At 33.5% G+C, this 21,798-nt stretch overlaps 1 protein-coding gene across 2 annotated transcripts; it reads right to left on the bottom strand.

Annotated features, from left to right (window-relative positions):
• Positions 1 to 3,290: 3,290 nt before the first annotated feature.
• LOC102802736 (protein lifeguard 1-like) lies at positions 3,291 to 19,972 on the bottom strand. 2 transcript variants are annotated; one of them, XM_078006118.2, is made up of 10 exons: positions 19,789 to 19,972; positions 14,042 to 14,140; positions 10,716 to 10,794; positions 9,940 to 9,993; positions 9,347 to 9,437; positions 7,876 to 7,959; positions 7,402 to 7,443; positions 6,640 to 6,729; positions 6,192 to 6,239; positions 3,291 to 4,328 (listed from the first exon to the last, which is right to left on the bottom strand). In XM_078006118.2, the coding sequence occupies exons 1-10, from the start codon at positions 19,790 to 19,792 to the stop codon at positions 4,176 to 4,178; spliced, it is 744 nt and encodes a 247-aa protein (XP_077862244.1). In that variant the 5' UTR covers positions 19,793 to 19,972; the 3' UTR covers positions 3,291 to 4,175. The 2 variants fall into 2 exon arrangements, with proteins under 2 accessions (XP_077862244.1, XP_077862243.1); XM_078006117.2 differs by lacking the exon at positions 7,876 to 7,959 and adding an exon at positions 8,150 to 8,233 and having other exon boundaries at positions 19,789 to 19,970.
• Between the last annotated feature and the right edge of the window lie 1,826 nt (positions 19,973 to 21,798).

Below are 21,798 nucleotides of genomic sequence, written 5' to 3'. Positions count from 1 at the left end.
CCAACAGTTTACATACACATTGGCATGACATAAAAACTTTAATTGTCAATTAAAGCTCCAAAATGTACAATAAATAAGCCATCTTGTGACACAATATTGGCTTTGACCTAAATGTGACCTGATTAATAATCCCAATTACATCAAGGGATAACAAGATGAGGGTATGCAAATTAGATATCCAAGCACAGCGAAATGTGATCTCATTTCGCTCAAAGTCCATGCATGCATCAACATATTTCTGATCAAATCATGTGTAATAAATACCGTGAATATGCAATGACACCAGCAAAGACTGCCTGAGATAAACGCAGGCTCATTTGTCCAGTTCAGTCGAAGCATATATACAAGCAGAATTTGTTACATAAAAAAAACCTATCAACAAAAACTGATCTCTGATTGGTCCGACTGTTAGGTATTAAGGTTGGGCAGCCAATCAGACACTACCTTTGTAAGTAGCTTTGAATTGGCTAAGATGACTTAACAATCATCTCACAATTTGCATGACTTTGTATTGGTATCAGATATCACACTAGTCCTATACCCTTGTCTTGTGTATCCTTGGATATATTATGTAAATATACATTACATAGTGTATATGCCACACAATCAAATACATAGCTTTCAAACTCCATGTAAATTTAAAGTAAAACCACTTAAAGAATATACATGTGTAAGCCTGATACATTACCGCTATGCAATAAGTATACATTCAATGTAGAAAACTGTACAATATTACTTTGTGCAATACATTATGTTTTTTTGGATGACTGATACTAAATTTACTTATATTGCACTTCATAAAACATCCCACAGAGAGATCTGACCTGACCAAACATACAACTTTAAGCAACTAGAAATTCAGACAACTTTCGTTATTACCGGTATACATCAAGCGACTAACAAGGGACAACCACGCCACCCCCCCACCCCCACAACACTATTAAAGGCAAACAGTCCTGTTATAACAATTTAAAATAACATTATTTCAAAAGTATAGAGTTAATTTTTGCAAAAAAATCTTTTAAATATAGAAAAGATAAGATTATTGTTCCCTTTGATATAACTGCGCTTCTACCAATGACTGTGAAGAGAAACCTGTTGCATGATGGGTAATTTTAAATCAAAGGTTAATGAATCCCATGGACAAACTACAGTAACTGAAATTTCATCTGTGAAAGATGATATTGTAACCTTGTAAACCACTTTTGTGATCACAGCGAGAAAATAAAGTTGCATTTGACATAATACATCGAGACATGAATTCACTTATCTTATTGTGAAAATGACATCTATGTTTGATAAGATTATTAAGTATTAAAGACAACTCTTCAACTTACATTTTTAAGTTAATTTCTGAAAGTCTCTTGAGATTAGTGAAATTAGGTCAAGTTAATTTACTGTAAAATACTTTATTTTAAATGGAATTAATTTTTGCTAATAAGACTGGGTGTTTTGTATGGAATTTATTTTCACTGATTTTTGAATGTAAAATAGGGAAAATTAATTCCAAGCAAAAATAATTTATAAAGTATTTTACAGTTTTTTTTTCAAGGGTAGTGTACAATTTGTCAGTTGCTGGAAAATCTTGATCAATTTAAGACCTTTAACCAATGAAAAATTGTGACCATCTGGTCCAACACTTACAAAGAAATCACAGTCATATACTTAAAAACAGAAAAATGTTACATTAAAATTCAGGTGTTTTCACACTTGAACTGCGGTCAACTGTACACAAAGCACCAGTCATAAACAAACAATGCATTTTTACACGTTATATATATCGTATGGGACCCACGTTAAACGCAGCACACTGTGACACTCTAACTTAAATATTTATGTAACTTAACACAGACCAAATATTCACATTTACTGAATTGTATGGAGAAAATAAATAATACAGTAACAAAAGATTAAAGGATCTTTCCAAATACCTTCTCAAAATAGTCATATACTGCTTTTTTTCGTATTTGGAAATCCATGTGATACTGTGAGACCAAAGATACTTTTATGATGTCAAATAAATAAACACAAGGTATTGTCTGGGTCACATGGTCTTTATAGCTCAAAAAATACCATGCAGATCGGTTTGTAGTCAGGAATCGATCATCCAAGTCGCACGTTTTTGTGAACTCCTTGTAAACATACATTTACATGTACTCTCTCACAAACCTTCACATTGTTATACCAAGATGTTTGAGCCATGGGATAATTCTTAGATGTGATTGGGTATACCTCTGATGCATGTGCCCAATCAGATGTGGCATAGCTTATGGCTATAAAAAAATAAAACAAAAGAAAACAAAAAAATTGCCAAAGAGGGCGCATTTTAAAACACACTACCTGAAAAGCATCTGCCAAGGCGTAGTAGCGATGAGGTGATGGCCAAATAAACACCTTTTGGGTGGCGAATATGCTGGAAATTTGTTGTTGCTCAAAACAAAACTTTCTGAGTGTTTTGGAGTATAGAGTATGTCCTTACATTTAACTTCATGTGCATGTAGTTCAACAAAGTTCACTTTGTATTACATGGATTAACAAATGCGGGAACCAAATTATGAAAACACGTTAATTAATATTAAAATTAAAAAGTATATACAAATGCAATATGTTTGATTTCATTTCAAATTATTCAAAATCCCACAGACATGTCTAAAAAAAACACTAAGCAATATATAGATTATCACTTGATATATAAACTGACGAGTTTAATTTTAACAGATTATTTTGAAAAAATAATACCATTTTAAAAAAAGTTCACTTGCATTTCAAGATTAAAATCGCCAAACTTATTTCAGACATGGAAATCAAAATGGCTACCATGCAGCTACTGTTTGTGACTCAATACATCAATACATTTATTTGTGAGAAAATCAAAGTCGAAGCTAGGAAAAAAACTTGCTTCAAACTTGGCAGGATACATACATTGTACATGTACGTAAAAGTGCCTAGTAATATGTAGCAATATGTCATATACATGTATATCTGCTTCTCAACTGTATATTCATGCCTTAATTCATGTGTGTGATTTTGATTACACAAAGGCTGAGCATTAGAAACAGGAGAGCGTAATTTGGATAAACAAAATCTTCAAAGAGAAAAAGTTGAAAAAAAAAAAAATGGAACAGGGCCAGGTGAAATGAGATTTCTATCTTCTCCTTCTCTGAGTCAACCCCTTATCACTGCAAAATTTTGAAGGTGCACAAGCCTCCAATTCATAACACTTAATTTCTCCCAAATAATATCAAAATCATCATAAATAGATTAATAATATCTAAGTAGAGATTCAACGCAGCAAAGATGTATTCTTCAGGAGATATGCTGTACTTGTGCTTGCCACCCATCATTAACTGTGTGTCTATTACCAAGTACTGGAAAGAAAGATGTACAAAGTGAAAGAATTTAACATGCAAGCAAACAAACATAAACATAAACACAAACACAAAACAAGGGATGCTCCATGATGCAATTCACCATGGCAACAAATGTAACCATAGTCTCTTCTACCAATCAAATTTTGCCTATACTAGCTAGCTAGCAGAAAAACTATTTCCAGTCAAATATACTAACAATGATCACTAAATCTGACATCAACAAATTACAGATTCTAATTCTGTAAATTCTAAAGCACACAAACATAGTGAATAGATGCATGAACTCTATCACTCTAACATGCAATATTTCCAGACAATTGTTGGTACATTTGACCAACAGGCTGTGAATTTCAAAAGGCCATACATCCAGGTATTTTCTGTGGGTTCATAGTCTCTATAAATTTCTTCATTTGTTTTCCCCAAATATGCAAGCAGTTGAGCATTGAAGTTCAAAAACTATGTTACTGTTATAGCACATTAATATCAAAAAGTACCAGGATGTGTGACCTTTACAGTTCATACATAAGGTATATTGAAGAGCGCTTTCCATATATCATAGTACACATGCAAATCTGAAAAGTATATAGAGATGATAGGAAGTGCCAGTCATGTATTAATTTAAGCTACCCTGTATGTCTACCCTTAATATGTTACAATCATTCCACCAATCAGAAAATCTGTTGCATGAGTTAGCAAACCTGATTTGAATAGTACTCTCTGATTGGTGGTTTTATTTTAGTTACATGACTGAGTTCGTACAAGTAAATACACAGTGATGATTTCAATTTTTTTTTTTTTTACAGTTCAACGTCCAATTAAACCGACTAAAAATAACACCATAATGAACAAATTGACTACGTCTAAGTAGAGATTCAACGCAGCAAAGACGTATTCTTCAGTCGATAAGGCATACTTATGTTTGCCACCCATCATCATCTGTGTGTCGACTACCAAATACTGGTGCATCAGAAAGACAAAGAAAATTAACAGTTAAAAACACAATACTTATTTTTTACAACAGTTTTGAGGCCTCAGTATTATACAAGTCAGAGAATCCATTGCATTTAGAAAAAGTAATTTATTATTATATTGTTTATAGTTATTCATGTACTGTATCATATAAAAGCTTAGATATAGAGGACTCTAGTAGTGCAATACTGTAAAATGATTAATTATTCACCGGGTTTTTTAATTAATATGCTTATTTCGCTGACTGGAAAATTTCGCTAAATTAAAACCCAGTGAATATGTAAAATTGAGCATAGAACACATTATCTAAATGATAAAACCGTGAATATAAAACCCACTGAATATGCCTGAAATGCTAAATCAGTGAAATTTAAACCCAGTGAAAATTAGTCATTTTACAGTATGCTGCATAAATGTTGTTATTATGTTTTACTATTATGGCTGTTGAAAATACGGATTTTTAACACTTTCAGTCACATGATTGACGTGGAATAACTGTGAATTGCATGAAATGTTAGTAATGCTCTAAGCTGTGCCTCACTACCTATATCTAAGCTTTCAGGTTATATATGGTTGTTGTAGCAGCATGCTTATAGTAACTTTTAGATATTGTCGGAATCGCAGATCAATTCTAGCCACCTTATTTTTTCTAATGCTACCATAATTACTTTCAGGGGTAACATTTTTCATGTCTTATAACAAGATAATTTCACACTTAATGTGACTTTTCTCAAATTAATCAGTGTTGCACTCTGAGATCATTCACAACTGTGTCTAAGTTTCACAATGATTCTCAACGATTCTCAACGATTCACAATTCACTAAGATTCACTCTGGATCTAGGCTGCATTAATTCGGATCAGAGGTGATTCTTTGTGAATCTATACATATTGTGAATCAGTATTTTAAATGCCATTGTCCAGAGATTTACGGCATAGTCAAGGTGCATTTTAAACTGTTCCCTAGATTTCTAATGAGTGAAACACGACATGATAAAGCACCTGTGACGTCACATGCAATGGATCCATTCAAAAGCATTAGAAAATTAAATTTGAACAATCAAAATGTTCATATTTCCCACAATTCATAACAACAAATATTTCACATGGTAGTACCAACACCTCCAATATACAATATATAATAATGATCTCTGATTTCTCAAGTTTAAGGTATTTCATGCCAAAACAATCAACCTGTCAGCTGAGATAGCTTCGCTTTTAGCAACGCACATTTCAATTAAGGAACAGAAGATATCATTAGAAAATGAACAATATGTATAGTATCAAAGCAATCAGCTGTTTTGAACAATGACAAAAATATTCATCAAAATTAGACAATTGAAGATATCATCACGAAAAGGAAAAATCTGAGAGAGGTCCACATGTAGTACCTATATGTAATATCAAAGCAATAGGACTTGCGGTTTTTAACATGAAATCAAAAATATCACTTTTTACATGTACTAAAAATAACAAAAATATTCACTAAAATTAGAGAATTAATGGAAACACCATGAAATGAACAAATCTAAGAGAGGTCTACCAAAGGTATCAAAACATTCAGGCTTGTAGTTTTCAACAAGAAGTCGAAAAAGTAAAAAATTGTCACGGACGACGACGGACACCGACGGACAATCACTGATAACAGCGGAGCTAAAAACTAATGCTAATCAACATAACATTGGAAGTGGTGTCACTGAATGTGTTAAATATTCTACTTGATTATAACACACAAGGTGAAAAGACCAGATCAGTTTTTAACAGACTGAGTGTGTTTTTTCTGTTACCCTGCATGCAGGAGACAGTGTATCTCTCACTTTGCAGTTAGCAACACAAACTGGTTTTTACTTACCCCAGCAAATATCAGTGCACCGATTGAAGCATACACCATATCCAGTATCTAGAATACAAAAGAAGACAAACACATTGTCACTTCATTGGACTAACAATATCAATATAGATGGAAAACGATTCACCTTTTTGAACTGCAATCACTGATTCAATAACTCATTAACTTTACCAATGCTGGAATATGAATGATTAATTGACTTATCCAGTTATCCTGGAATATCAATCAATTACTTCACACTCAACCCATTCTTGAATATTAATGATTCATTGACTTAATACCCTGTTCTGGAATATTAATGTTTCATTGACTTACCCTGTTCTGGAATATTAATGATTCATTGTCTTACCCTGTTCTTGAATATTAATGTTTCATTGACTTACCCTGTTCTTCAATATTAATGATTCATAGACTTACCCTGTTCTCAAATATTAATGATTTATAGACTTACCCGGTTCTGGAATATCAAAGCCAAGATGCCAAAGCAGATCAGTACAATCAAAAAAACAAACATTATTCCACTGAACATAGTGAAGTCAATCTGAAAAAAGAAAATATTGAGCAATGAGGTACATTCTACACAGATTGCATTTTTGTTAATTTGTTAATAACATAAATCTCACATTGTTTTTGCACCAAAATTATAATTTGTACAAATCTCAGAATCATACAAGGCACCATGATTATGATTTACAAAATCAGGGAATGGAAATGGTGTAATATGAGATGAAGATCTCGCACAATTTGAAGAAGAGTCGCAAATTACGAGATGATCACAAACATGTCGCGACAATCGAAAATTTCTACAAATACTAAATGCAAATTAGGGTGTGAAAGAACTGGTTAGTGTTTGTCTTAAGTCTATATTTAGATAATAACGCATCTTTGTGAGGACAAACGATTTGTTGCCTGCCCAAAGGATGGTGGTCATGAACATAATAATGATAATGCCAGAGCCATTTTTATTCAGTGTCTTGTGACTGAGTCTGAACCTATCACAGCATGTGAAATGTGATAATGCTGTATATCATTGCTCATTTGGTTAATGTGCACTTTTATAAGAAATGTGTTTCTAATAGAGAAAATATAGTCACTGAGAAATAACTACTACACACCAAAATCAGATATGACTAATGATAAAGTGAAATTTGCATGAATTTGCATATACAATTTACATCAGTGTTTATGCAACTGGAGTGTATTAAATGCCTACCTTAGTCTGAAATGCGAAGATAGTTAAGGCGAATGCAACCACCTAATTAAAGAGAAAAAAAAAAATAATCTTCTAAATAAATTCAAAAAACATAAGTAATATACATTTGTACAATAAATATGCCAATCAAACACTTTTACAACCAAGTAACTTTTTTGGTTTGTTTACTCAAGTTTGAATACAAATTAGAATAAACAGGTTAAAGTTCAAATCACATGGAAGGTCAAAGCGTGAACTACATAAAAATTACTGATCAAGGTTCAAACTAAATGAACTACAACAAATTTTAAACTACATGAAACAGGTAAAATTTCAAACTACATGAAACAGATCAAAGTTCAAACTACATGAAACAGATCAAAGTTCAAACTCCAAGAAACAGGTCAAAGTTCAAACTACACGAAGTCATCGGGTCAAGTTCAAACATCATCAATGAATTTTTCACATAGTAATAGATGAGACATATAGACTTACAGCTGTGATACCTGCAGCTATCAGTACAGTGTCCGTTTTGTACGTACTGCATGCAACGCCGAGTAAGACACCTTCACATAAAGTCTGTATGGAGTAAAGAACCATGCAACATTAAACCCTAATATCCCCGCGTACATGCATATGAACACACCATCTATCTGTCTCGGCTACACAAATAACTAATGCATCGCAGCAGTATATACTAGCATCACAGTGCAGTAGATGCACGGTTATAAGATGAGAGCTATAGAGCCGACATTGATCCAAGACTTACAGCTACTATGCCCGCTGCTATTAGAACCGTTTGGAAATCATAGCGAGCACTGATGGCACCTAGTACGGTTCCTTCACAAATAGTCTGTCGGTACAGTGGAAGAAAACATTATTGAATATGAAATCACATAACCAAGCACAATTAATTATATTCAAACTTTTTTGCAGTACTGAAAATTATAATTGTTTCTTATACAAATGTGTGGGAACAGTTTTTTTTTAATTAATGTAGTTTATGGGAAATTTGACCCCAGCAGGGTGCATTTAGTCTTGCTAATAAACTGAAATTATTTTATTTTTCATGGTTCAGATTCCACAGCCCATAATGTGTGAAGTTTAAAAACATTTTTATCTGCATTTAAAGCCGTTTGAGATGCTAAATGAGAAAAAATATCAAATCAATATGTCTAGCCATTTTCAAGAAAACAAGAATTTTAACTAAAAATGTATAAAGTGAAGTTATAGAGACTAAATAAATTAGTCTGATAGAGGAATAAATCAAATCAATATGACAGTGGTCCATTCAAGATATCTACATATAACAATCTGGTTGGTTGTTTTCATAAAGACATAAATTTGAAAATGAAAGTTATCAAAATAAAAGTCCAGCCAAAATGATACTTGCAGATACAATTATATCAAATCAATCTGGCTAGTCATTCACTAAAATTATAGAATTAAAATCAACAATCCAACGGAAGTATTTACATATACAAAAGCAATAAGGTGAGCCATTTGGAAGAACAGTCAATAAGTCAAAAATTGCTTTTTAACAAATATGACAAAAATATTCCTGAAAATCAGAGAATCGAAGTTATCTTCACAGAAAAAAATGTCTACATCTAAAATATTGAAACAAATGAATGGGCTAGCCATATATAAGATAGAAAATAGAATTTGTTATGAAAATGATAAAAAATTAACTAAAATTAGAGAATTGAAGGTATTACCCAATCTAAATTAAGACTATGGAACCATTACAGCTGCTGATTTTTAAGAAGCTAAAAATGAAAACACTGACAGACAGCAATAGACAATTAGTAAGATAAATAGTGAATGTATCAACAATTTCACCTAAATTTTATTTTTTCCAGAATCTATTATTCTTTTATGCTAATTAACTTATATTATTTAATTATTTAAAAATAATCACTATACCTGGTAATATGCAAATGATCATAACAAGCTCTTTACTTACAAAGATGGCAAGAAAGATAAAATTGATGGGAAATTTTCTTCTAATATCGGAGAAGCAAGCCATGCCGATCAGAGTAGCAAATGTAATACCCCTGAAATTAAACAAAATAATAAAAAGAACAGAATTTGTCAAAATAGTGATATATATTATTAATTAGTTATTCATTATATTCAGAACACATGCAAACCAAAATTATTCATGAAGTGCTTCTATAATAAAGCAAATACGGTAGTCCCCGTTTCAGACTTTGTCCGATGGGGCAAGAAACCCTACGCCCAAAGATGTTCTATGATAATTAAAACTTCACTAGGTTGGGTGAACTGCCTCCCTCCCTCCCTCCCTCCCTCCCTCCCTATAATGTTTCATATACAAGAGATACCACTTTGGCAGGATAATGGTTACATGTATATAAGCACTGTTAACCCTTAACAGCAATAATTCTTCACATTTTTATGTATTTTTCCTCAATTTCTTTGTCAATTTTGAGTCAGGCTGTCATTGGGACTGACATTATTTCCCACTGAGAATTTGTAAAAAGTGACAAAAGTTGACTTCATAATACTAAAGAATAAATTTGATTTAACATGACTTACAATGCAACCCACCACACCCATGGATTCGAGTATACATATTCTTTCACTGGATCACTGAAATAAAACATAGCGTAACTATGAACACATTGCCTGTTGAGAATAGGGCTATCAAGAAATGAATATGGGAATAAAGGAAGGATATACACAAGATCGGTTGTTGTAATTAGCTGATTCAATGGGTATATGAATTTGTACATGCAAAATGAATATGTGTACATGACATCAGTGTTTAAATTTAATACTGCCCTTCCATATGCTTAAAAAGAATAAATTTTCAATATACATTTTTAGCATTTCCATTTCCAACAAACATTTTTTTTTACGAAATATTAATGGCTATCAATCGACTTTGCCTTTTCATAAAAACTCGCAATTTCTGAAGTGAGTCTCGTTGTCACCTATAATTTCAACTAACATATTCTCTGTACTATTTACCTATGTTACTAATATGAGATATATAATTACGCAGATTACTCTGAACAATTCAGCTACATTTTGAAAGTAAGCTAAGCTAGTTTTAAGCTGTCTTAAAGCTTAGGCTAAATGTTAAGTTATGCTTGGACTATGATGTTTACCTTGATTTTTGTTGGCTTATTTCCTAGAATCATGTAACTTTCTAAAAAGCTACTAATAATTAAGACAAACATAACCGTTGACCTGTATATGTCATATTATTATTTATTTTATATCTTGTATAGATTCTGGGCCAGTGCAGAAGTTGATACTCATCCTGTTTTGGATTACAAGAGAAGAAAGCAGCGGAATTCATTACTTACACAAAGAGAAATACGCATATAATTCCCATGGTGACCATCAACTGAACACACAGAATGGTGTAAACCTTTCTGATAAATGCTGTGAAAAGAATAAATAAATATATCATAACATTTCAGGTGTGAAGGTTTTTTTTATTTGTAAAAATATATATGAAACATTTAATATGACTGATCAATCATAATGTCTTAGTGCATGAACACTGCATGGTAAGAATTCCACAACGGCCAATGTGGCCCATCACTAAAATGAATATATACTTATAAATTTATATATACATGTATAACTAATTTGAAGTGTTTTAAATAAATTTGATGGTATCTATGTTCTGCATAAATTGACCACACAAGTTAACAGATGGTATAACTGGACAATTGTTGATGAATGATGCTGGCCAACAGCTGACAGATGAACACTGGCCAAAATCTGATGTCCGGAAATAAATCTGGCCAACAACCAATAAATGAACACTATCTGCATGCAGCAAACTGATACACTTGGGCTAACATGTACAGCTGACAGATTTACAGTGGCCAATATTTGTACACTTGCCAAAAGCTGACTGATCATTCATCAAGGTGTCAGGCCAAATGCTAACTGATGTACATGTGTACCACCGGCCAAATTATGACAGATGTATACTTGTACCTAGCCAACAGCTAACATATATTGGCGAATAGCTGACACACACCAGGCACACAGCTGGAAGATATACATTAATATTGGCCAATAGTTGAGAAAAACTACACATTTGTTTGGATTAGATTAGAATAATTTTCAAATTAACTAATCATTGAAATGACACAGTCCCTGTTACATTTTTGAAAGTTCTCTTTGTACTGGTCATATTAAAGTGGAGGGGTTGTCAGGAGCGTGTCCTTGAAAGTTAAGTCTCAAGTGGCATATACAACAGATTGTTTATTTACATCAAATTTGAACATGTGTTGCGTGACTACCCCTCCAGTTTAAGACATAGCAAAGTAAAACATAGATCACAAGTGAAAGCATGTCCAAGTTATCACATTTTAAACAAACAAGATGGCCACCAGTCGGCCATATTTGATCAAATTGAAAATTGAATTGATATGTACATGCATCCATTATGACATGCTAAATATCAATAAAAATTATACATGGGTGACAGAGATATAGTAATATGGCCAAAAATAAAAACAGCTGTTATTCGGCCATCTTTAATCTGATTATGAAACATGTATTAAAAGTGATGTATCATGTATATGCCAAATACGAATGAAAATGGTACATAAATCTTGGAAATATAGTGGTAAGGCCAAAAAGTCAGATGGCTGTCAATCGGCCATCCTTGATTTGATTTTGAAACAAATTGTCATGAATATGTATCCTAACATATGTAATCTATGTACCAAGTTTGAATGAAAACTAACAAAGCATGTCCAAAAAACAAGATGGCTGCCAGTCGGCCAGTTTGAATCAATTTGCTAAACCATTGCATGTGCATATGTCCCACATAAAGTACTAGGCACATGCAAAGAATGAACAGAATCGGGCGAAAGGATTCTGAAATATGACTCCGGACAGACGGACGCATGGACGGACTAAAAAGTCAGATCAAAATTTGAATTATATTTTGTTATTTGTCTCTGTTAAATTTATGTCTCAGTGAATACAATGACGTTTTCCCTGAAATAGAAAAGCTATCGCTATGCATCAACAAATAGATTATAGTACATTGGCTGGTACGTAGAGTGCACTATTGGTTGTATTATTAGACTCACTCTTCTTATTCCAGCTGGTTTTGCTGGCAATAGAAAACAAAAAAAACATACGTTTATGCATGACAATGGTCTGTTATTAACCAGCTATTGTGCTCATTCATAGCATTAGTGGGTATTTTGTAAACATCTGTAGCTTTGTAGCTTTCGCATGATCTTTGTTGTTATTTTGTTTCCCTAGTTCAAACCACATCAGAGTGATTTTTTTTTCTTTCTTTTTTTTGATTTTTTGGGAAGAAATTTGGGTAAGGTTTCGGGGTAGGTAAGAGGTATATAATGTATAATCATTTTTGTTTTGTTTTCAGCATGTTTTGGAGTCAGAAAGATAGTGATTTACCAGGGGCAAATAGAGGAATTCTTTTATTTGCCCAGTTAGGGGGCAAATAGTGAAAATAGATACCTTATCTGACCCGGCTGTGGGGCAATAGTGGAAATAGACGTGCTATGCTTACCACTGCAGGCAAATAGTGGAAATGGATCTCCTATTCACACCACTGCTGAATATATGGTGAAAATGGACATTCTATTTGTGAATAACCACTGTCTTATAAAATATTTTTAAATGTTGCGGCAATTCATTAATGAAGAAAGTGCCATTATTATATTAATTAACGGACAGTTGAAGTTGATGTCTGATACTGCCTAATGATCTGCTTTAAGGAAAGTGAATGTTGTGTCACCCGACGTCGACAAGACAGCATGTGTAAATGACCATCCCGAAAAGAAAAAAATCTACATGTGAAATAATTATAATGTTTGATATTTTAGCCTTGTAATATGTCAATAGTTACTGGCAGTGTTATTATTTATATTTTTGGCATACCATCACATAATTACATTCATCTTCAATTTTATAATGGCATTTCCATTTCCGGGGATTTTATTTTGTCTGAAAGTTCATTTTATGAACATTTTTTCACAGTTTGTAATTTTTTTATAATTTTTTTATAACTGACCAATTTATAAAGTTCTCTGATCAGTTTGCCAAGGTCAGGTTTGTGTTTTCATACAAAAACTGTTCCCTAAACTTGCATACATTTTATTATCCAATATGTATTTTAATAGCAAAATGGTAGTGTGTTCATAACTGGGGTTACATGTACCTTTAACAAAAGTACATGTTAATGTACAATGTACTTCAGACACATTGAAAATATCAAGGAAGTATCAGTGTTTTGTGATAAACAATTTATATATTCATGCAAAAAACAAAAGAATCAGCGATATTGTGACTGTAACTTTTACTGTCTACTGTAAAATACTTTATTTTCGCTTGGAATTAATTTACCCTATTTTCGTTTAAGGAATGATTCAGTGAAAATAAAATCCAGCGAATATACCTTTTTTCTTATATTTCACATTCAACTCGTCAAAAATCAGTGAAAATAAATTTCATACAAAACACCCAAAAACACTTTTCAGCGAAAATTAATTACAGTATTTTAAAATAAAGTCACACGTAATCTATACAGTATTAATATTATTGGACTACGCAATGTCTCAAGATTTAATTCAGACTTTTTTTTGTATTTTGGTCGCAAATCAAACATAATCTTTCATGCAATGTGACTTACCATGGCGAATGATACTCTCGGAAAACTCGGATGATTGATCTTGCTCAAATCCACCTGATTCATCATCAAATGTACTGTATTCATTGCCTAATGTCATCACTAATAATAGAAAACAAAATGGAGTTAGTACATAAAATTGATGCAGACACATTACCATGCATGCATTAATAAAAAAAAAATTGAGCAAAAGTGCTCTATTTTCATGTAAACATTCCACACTACATGTGTATGTAAAGTTTTTTGTTTTTTTCGGGTTTTTTTTCGGACATTGAATGCTACTGTTGTCTATTTTTGTGCAAATTGCAAGCGCTAGTGCTGACACATAGGGCATTTTTGCCACAGAAGTCATATTCATGTTTTGGGGCTACCATACATGTACATGACAGGGCTGTGTGGCCATCTCTCTATCAAACGACAATTTTAATGCACTATTCAGGCGTCAACCAAGCTTGGTTGAACACAACACCTGCGGACCTTAACTAAGGTCCCCCCAAAGTCGCATTTGTGAGTGAATGAATCTTGGCCAGTAGAATAGGCCTTCCCATTGAGTCTGTGGTACACGCACCCAGGGTAGGCAGTCAACCCTTTTGATGTTCAGCCTGAGGTAAGATTTAAACTTGGGTCTAATGGCCACGAGTCTGATGCGACAACCACTAGGCAACAAGTGACTATGTAAATTTAGATAGCTTAACCCCATCTTCGCCAGGTAAGGAACATTTTTTTTCGAGTCATCCCTTCAAACTAACACGTCGGCACGAACAAACTGTGCAATTCAGAGAATGACGTATCCCTTTGAGCACCAAATTCAACTTTTTTCGATCGCCATTCATTCACAAATTTTAAACCCACACAATTTATTCACAATTTCACCAAAATGTAGATTAAGACTTGTAGCCAAATGAAAATTATATCCATGTGGTCCAACATTATCAAGAAAAATGTAGAAATTAAGATTCATAAAACCAGGCAATATGTTTGACTAAAATTTTGCCGACACTCACTCACGCAGATATTGTGCTATGTAATCTGTGCCAAAAGTGTCTCGTATGTAAATAATCCCCTGAATAATTTGAAATTATTGATTTTGATAATTGCCCCAAATTGTAGGGCTTTTTGAAAAGTCAAAGAGAGCTTGGAATTTATTTGCTCTACACATCTTATTTTTCTGTTATTTCATTTTCTATTATTTTATTTTCTGTTATTTTATTTTTTGTTATTATATTTTATTTTATTTTCTGTTATTTTATTTTACTCCATTTATTGCCTAGTTCAACCTAATTAAGATAACTTTGATGATTATAGAATTTATTGGGTTTGGGTGAATTTTAGAGTTTTTTATGTATCTATATATATGCGACAATTCAGGGGGTAAAATACTGGTACTGCCCGTCTACAGCTACCATAGTGACCAGATAAATGATATTTCTAGAGACAATACTACATACTGACATAATTAAGAAAACATTTAATTCTGATGAAAATAATCAACTTGTCATTAAAAATTATTACTGTAACAATAAATCTGACATTAATATATACGGTAGTAAATCTTTTTTGCGATATGACGATCATTTTTAAAATTTTGTCTCTGTGTGTTGCTACATCCCAAAGAAATGTTCACTAATAAAAACTTCTGCGTGTGCATATGACATCTTCCCAAAAATTAAAATGGAATATCGATTCTCAACTTGTCTCATGTTTGTTTCACGGTAACCCAGCTTTCGCCATTTACACAATCACATAATATTTTATTGATAAAACACCAAAAATCAAACAAAGAGACTGTATGCAAGTTTATAATATTATATGTTGCACAACCAGCCTTGGCAAAACACACCAATCAAAGGTCAAAATACGATCATCTATTCATTGAAATGATAATGACACTATGATTTCTAAAAAAATAAATAAAAATAATTGATTGTCCCAATAAGCAACCAGATTCTAAATTTGGTTGTCTCGTAGTGAAATGGGTTAGCCAGGGCAACCGGACAACCACCAAATTTGAACACTGTACATGTATATATAATATTATTACGAATGTTGAATAATATACGAGTCACATGACATATAGGTATGAAATACACACATAAACAACATATAAATTACAAAATCATAATCGGGTATTAGTCAATAAAAGAAATGATGGATAACAAAATTGGAGGACATTAAGTGTTATGATAATTAAGTACTTGACAGATTGGGAGTTTAGGTACAGACTTCAAGTCAATGGAACTGAAGGATTACATGTACATGAAATTTTATTTTGATTAATTTGTTATAACATTCACAAGCACAGTACATTACAATGACAAATTTTACAATTAGGATACCATGAAGATTATGATTTACCCCTACACCATTTTCTGATTTGTTATATCATGCTATTATTATACATCAATCACCGTAACTCCATAAGTTACAGCGTGCCGTAATTTTATGATATTTTTGGGGGTATCTTACCATATTAGGAAATGCGATTCCAAATATGGAATGATTATATGCGTAATCATTCTCTAATAATAAAAACAAACATGGCTGCCACCAGAGTTTGACCGGATTCAACACAAAGAAGTTTGCTGATTCTGTACTAAACCTTTTGGATTTCGGTATTCCCATGATGTATCCTTGAATGGAAAAGGTGTATAATAAAATAAGGTTATTACGTGGATACCTTAAAGTATGCATTCAGACTGTCCACCATTGCATCAACCTCCGCTGAGTGTTGGCCGATACATCCTCTGTACTGTCTTTGTGCATACTTTGATGTATCCTCATAATAACCTCATTATTATATTATCATGGGAATAACGTAAAGTGCGCACAAAAGCAGTATGACAATCACATTGACAGACAAATAGCGTAAGTCGATGTGGTCCCGTGTCGCTTGAGTACATACTCATGATAACCTTACTATACATCTTTGTCCTACTTGAAGAAATAATTTTATGAAAGATAACAACCTGAATTGGCAACAATGTTTTGCACAGTGCCAATATAGTGGGAGGAGTCCAATTCTATTTAAATGTTTATGTAACCGAAGGAAAAAAAAAAGTGTTTGAATATGACGTCTATTATCTGGATAGTTTGAACATATAATTGCCATGGCAACAATATATTATTTAAAACCAATTTAAGGCAATATTATTTATGAGATAGACTATTAATTATTAGCATGAAAACAATGAATGGATGATAGCGATGAAAACGATTGAAGCAATCTTCAAACTGCTGATGACCATCTACATGTTCAGTATGGAGCGTCTCATGTAGCTTCAATCTAAGAAAATAATTATTTTATCACCTGGATTTTACTCAGAAAGACTAATTTTTATAATACACGGTTATCAGTAAAAAACAGCAAAATATGCACACTATGGAGATTGGATCGATTGACCTATGAGTGCATACTTGGCGGTATTCTCATAATAATCTTAGTATTATTATGCACATCTTTTTTCTGCTTGTAGTAAACATTTACTGAGAGATATTATTATTATTATTATTTCTTTATTCCGCACTATATGGCCACCGGCCTAAAGTACTGTTACATTTCAAAACTTAAATTACACACGGTCGCTTTAAAATTACAAGATACATATACTTCAAATCATACTTCTCTGTAATGAAAACTCTTAAACAAATATTTACCCAAACTTAGTAAAATAAACGAGTTAGTACTCTGTAGCAATGCAATGAATTTTATCTTGGTTGGTGGTGAAAAATAATATTTTGGTAAGAATTTTTGTCTAAGTGCTTCATATTTTGGACAAACCATAGTAAAATGATATTCGTCCTCTGTGACCCTGCAACCAAATGGACATAATCTTTGGTCACGTGGAATACCCAATGTTCTACCATTTTCAATTTCTAGGGGATGACAGGAAATTCTAAGTCTAGTTATAGCACATGAATAGATAGGAGTAGCCAACGAAATAGCAGCAAGATATCTTTCATATATTAAATCTTGTTTAAACATGCAATATGTTTGAAGCTTTACATTTTTATTAATTTCTGCACACCAATTCTGTCTAGATATATCAAAACATCTTCTTTTAAATTCACTGAAGAACATCTCGCTATTATCAATTCTTTGTTCATACCATACATGTCCATAACCAGATGTACATAAAATATTGTTTACCTCTAAAGCCCAACACCTAGACCCCCCTTCTGCTCTATGGTATAGATAATTATAACATTCCTTTAAAATGGTTGAGCCGTCCTCTTGAATCAGTTTCAGCCAAAATCTGACCATTTCAATATTAACATAAACTCTAACTGAGTGTCTTCCTAATTCACCCCTTACTGCAGCATTGGAAGCGTTGAAACTAACTCTCAATAGAAATATTGTGTGCACATTTATGTTCAGTGAGAGAATTCTATTTCTGTCAAACACTATAGTGCTTCTATGTCCAATGAAAATGAAGGGAAGTATTTGAATGTGACGTCAATAACCTGGAACGTGTCAATATTGGTGACGTAGTTTACGCTATATTAGGGAAATTTTTTTTAAATGGCTTTTTACGGAATGGCAAATTTTATTGTTTTCAGTGCTAGATGTATAATAATTACTAATCTGTCACGGTCACCGTAACGTTATGAGTTACAGCGTGCCGTAATTTTCATCCTACCATATTAGGAAATGCAAATTTCATATATGGAATGATTACGCACGTAAACGTACACTAATAATAAAAACAAATATGGCTGCCACCAGGGTTTGACCGGACTCCACACAACGAAGTTCGATGATTCTGTTCTAAACATATTGGATTTCGGCATTCCCATGATGTATCCTTGAACGGGAAAGATGTATGATAATGAGGTTATTACGAGGATACCTCAAAGTATGCACTCAGACAGTACACTGTCGCATTGAGCTCCACTGTGCGTCGGTTGATACTCCCACTTCTTCGTGCATACTTTTGGGTATCCTCGTAATAACCTCATATTATATACACATATGTATATTATTCTGCATTTTGCATTTTTCTATAGTTGATGTAACCTTTTTCACCCCCTCAGGGGGGATGTGCGAGTGTTATTGAATAAATACAAAATTATACAATATTTCTACTGTTTAATGGTTGGTCTATGATGTGACATTAATTTGTAGGTCAAGGAATTAGCATTGATGACATTTCACAGATACTCAAATCCTGGGTTCAAACTGTTTATTATTGATTATAATAATAACAATCTTTTTCACATTTGTAAGGGGCAGATAACAAGTGCAATTGCACAATATTATGAAATTGTGAACCCATTAAAAAGAAAATTAAAAAAAAAAATGTTGTTTACCCGCTGAAAATAAAAATAAAATCGTACCACTTGGAATTTAATTAGCACGTATAAAAATTGGCTAACGCCTGGGAAAGCAACAAATATTTAGATTGTGTCATTAGGATTGGTATGATTGCTGCGATGGGGGTTTTGGATTAGAAGTATACATATTTTATTCGTTTTTTTTTTTCATATGTAGAAACACAGATATTAAATTTTGTTTGAAACAAAAATACGTGTCGCGATCGATCAATCCGTCATCCAGGTTCGGACCGAGCACATTTGAACTACAGCGCTTGAGTACACTGCATCTTATCACTTACGAGCGAGATCAACGAAGCTAGAATACCACTTTAGATGAAATTAATGAAGGACTTTTGGCAAGCCCAGCAAATAGAAATTATTGATAGTAGCTCGGTCAATTGACAAGTGGATCGTTCATATGTGACAGGCAGACTCACCCATACTGCTTGTGACTGTGTTTTCACTTGCTGGTGCTTGTCACGATAATTTTCAGCTCGGCGGATCTCTGGTACAACGGGGATTAATGTTCCGCACCCAGATTAAATGCTGCACAGTGTTTTATTCTGGGATAAAATGGTTATATTTGACTCGTGACTAAAAATAATCCTATCTGCGTGGTTTACTTCCGGGTTGTATGCAAATGACAACACTTTCCCACCGATTCTAGAAACATCGCCCTCAGGTTCTTTGACTCGGTTATTCCAGCTTTCTAATATTTCTCCATTCTGTTTTGGATTGTTGTATAATCACTCAGTAAAAACTAGAACGTTAACAGCTTGTTAAATTATCATCAGTCGGTTGGAGAAAAAGCGAGATGAGCGAAGACAAATGCGTAGCAGACGAGGAAGACCGTTTCAAAATAGCCTCGTTCCTCAACCAATATCAAGGAAACGAACTATATTTGGCATGTGATATAAAACATAATTAAATTGTCAATGGATTTGAAATCAAATTGTTATTTTCCCCAATTACATACACAAACCATCAGTTCTTTTTTTTACCCAGTACGAAATAATTCCAAATAATTCGGAACAACGATCTTTCAATTACGATTTTTTCTCTATCCTCGGGGGCGGAGCTACGTCACAAGACGTTCCACGTTGCTACGACGCGCACCACTGTACTTGCATTTCTATGGGCTCTGTGCGCGCTGCTGTGGAACGCCGGTCGAGCCGGTGAAAATTCGAGAAAACAACACAAACTCAACTTTGAAGTAATCCCGAACAGCCAAATTTATATATGTTACACACGTAGGGCTAATCTTGTTACACTGTTCAGAGGAGTCTCAACAATCATCCCAAAGTACCGTTTTCTGCGAGTTTTGGGCCTTTGTTTTCACCGCCGCAGGTTGCCAGGCGGTGAAAATGCCCGGATGTCCCCCCCCCCCGAGGATACACACCTGGACGAAGTGTTGAAACATGACATTTGTTTTTGTACTTAAAGTAGTTTGATGACCATACCAAAGTCAATGCTGGCAATAAGTTTCAATGGTAGCTAACAGCCTTGATATTCTGTGTTATTACAATACTAGTATATGACGAATTTTAACAATGCATTTTCCTTTATGCCAAAAACTGACGAAAAACTGAACAAGTACCATTTCCTCAGCTGTTAGTGCACAGTAAACTACTACCGGTAGTTTCATCTTCGAGATGCTTTTATTGAACCAAATTACAAGAAACGTATAGCCCTAGGCCTGGTTCTAACACCAATGCTCAGAATAAAAGTTGCACTAAGACCAATAGCCTACCCAGGCCATTCGTTCCGACGTCATCGCTACTACCCATATGAGAACAGCGCCATTAGCCCGACACCCGTTCATTCTATAGGTCAACGCATAAAACACTTTATAAATTATGAACACTTCTATATAGGCCGAATGCCTTGATATGTAATAAAATTATTACTTACAAATGATTTGGTCGGCAAAATATCACTGGTGGATCCAGAAATTCAGTAAGGAGGGCGCGCTCCTATTGACGTGGTCACGTCCGCGCACCTCCGGTACGGGTGGGCATGGTTTCCCAAATGACTTGTCATTTTTTTGCGGGCTGAAGGGGGGGGGGGGGCCTGAATCCGCGCGTAAATATGGTCATATTTTAACACTATTATATGTATTATTTTCGCCGAAAAGGATGAACGTTCATTAACATTTACAGGCATTTCAAACCGATTGACATTGTTTTGTTTGAACTACATGTATTTTCACATTTCTGAATGGAAAGCCAGACCATGTTTGATACTATTGGGCATTCAAGTTGTTAACAAATTGAATATGTTAAAGTTTGTTTGTCTTTTGCGTGTGTAAAAAGTGTGTGAAATACAATTGTATGTTTACGCAAAATACAATCGCCCTCATCAGTAACAAACGTAAAATTTATAATTCAACCAAAAGTGTTGAGTTTCGGACATTGTAACTAACCTTATTGCAACTATGTTATTATGTT

The sequence above is a fragment of the Saccoglossus kowalevskii genome, chromosome 21 (assembly GCF_978046115.1).
Source record: "Saccoglossus kowalevskii chromosome 21, keSacKowa6.1, whole genome shotgun sequence".
NCBI classification, from domain to species: Eukaryota; Metazoa; Hemichordata; class Enteropneusta; family Harrimaniidae; genus Saccoglossus; species Saccoglossus kowalevskii.
Note: the sequence above shows the minus strand (reverse complement) of the source record. Positions and strands in the feature narration are given on the sequence as shown.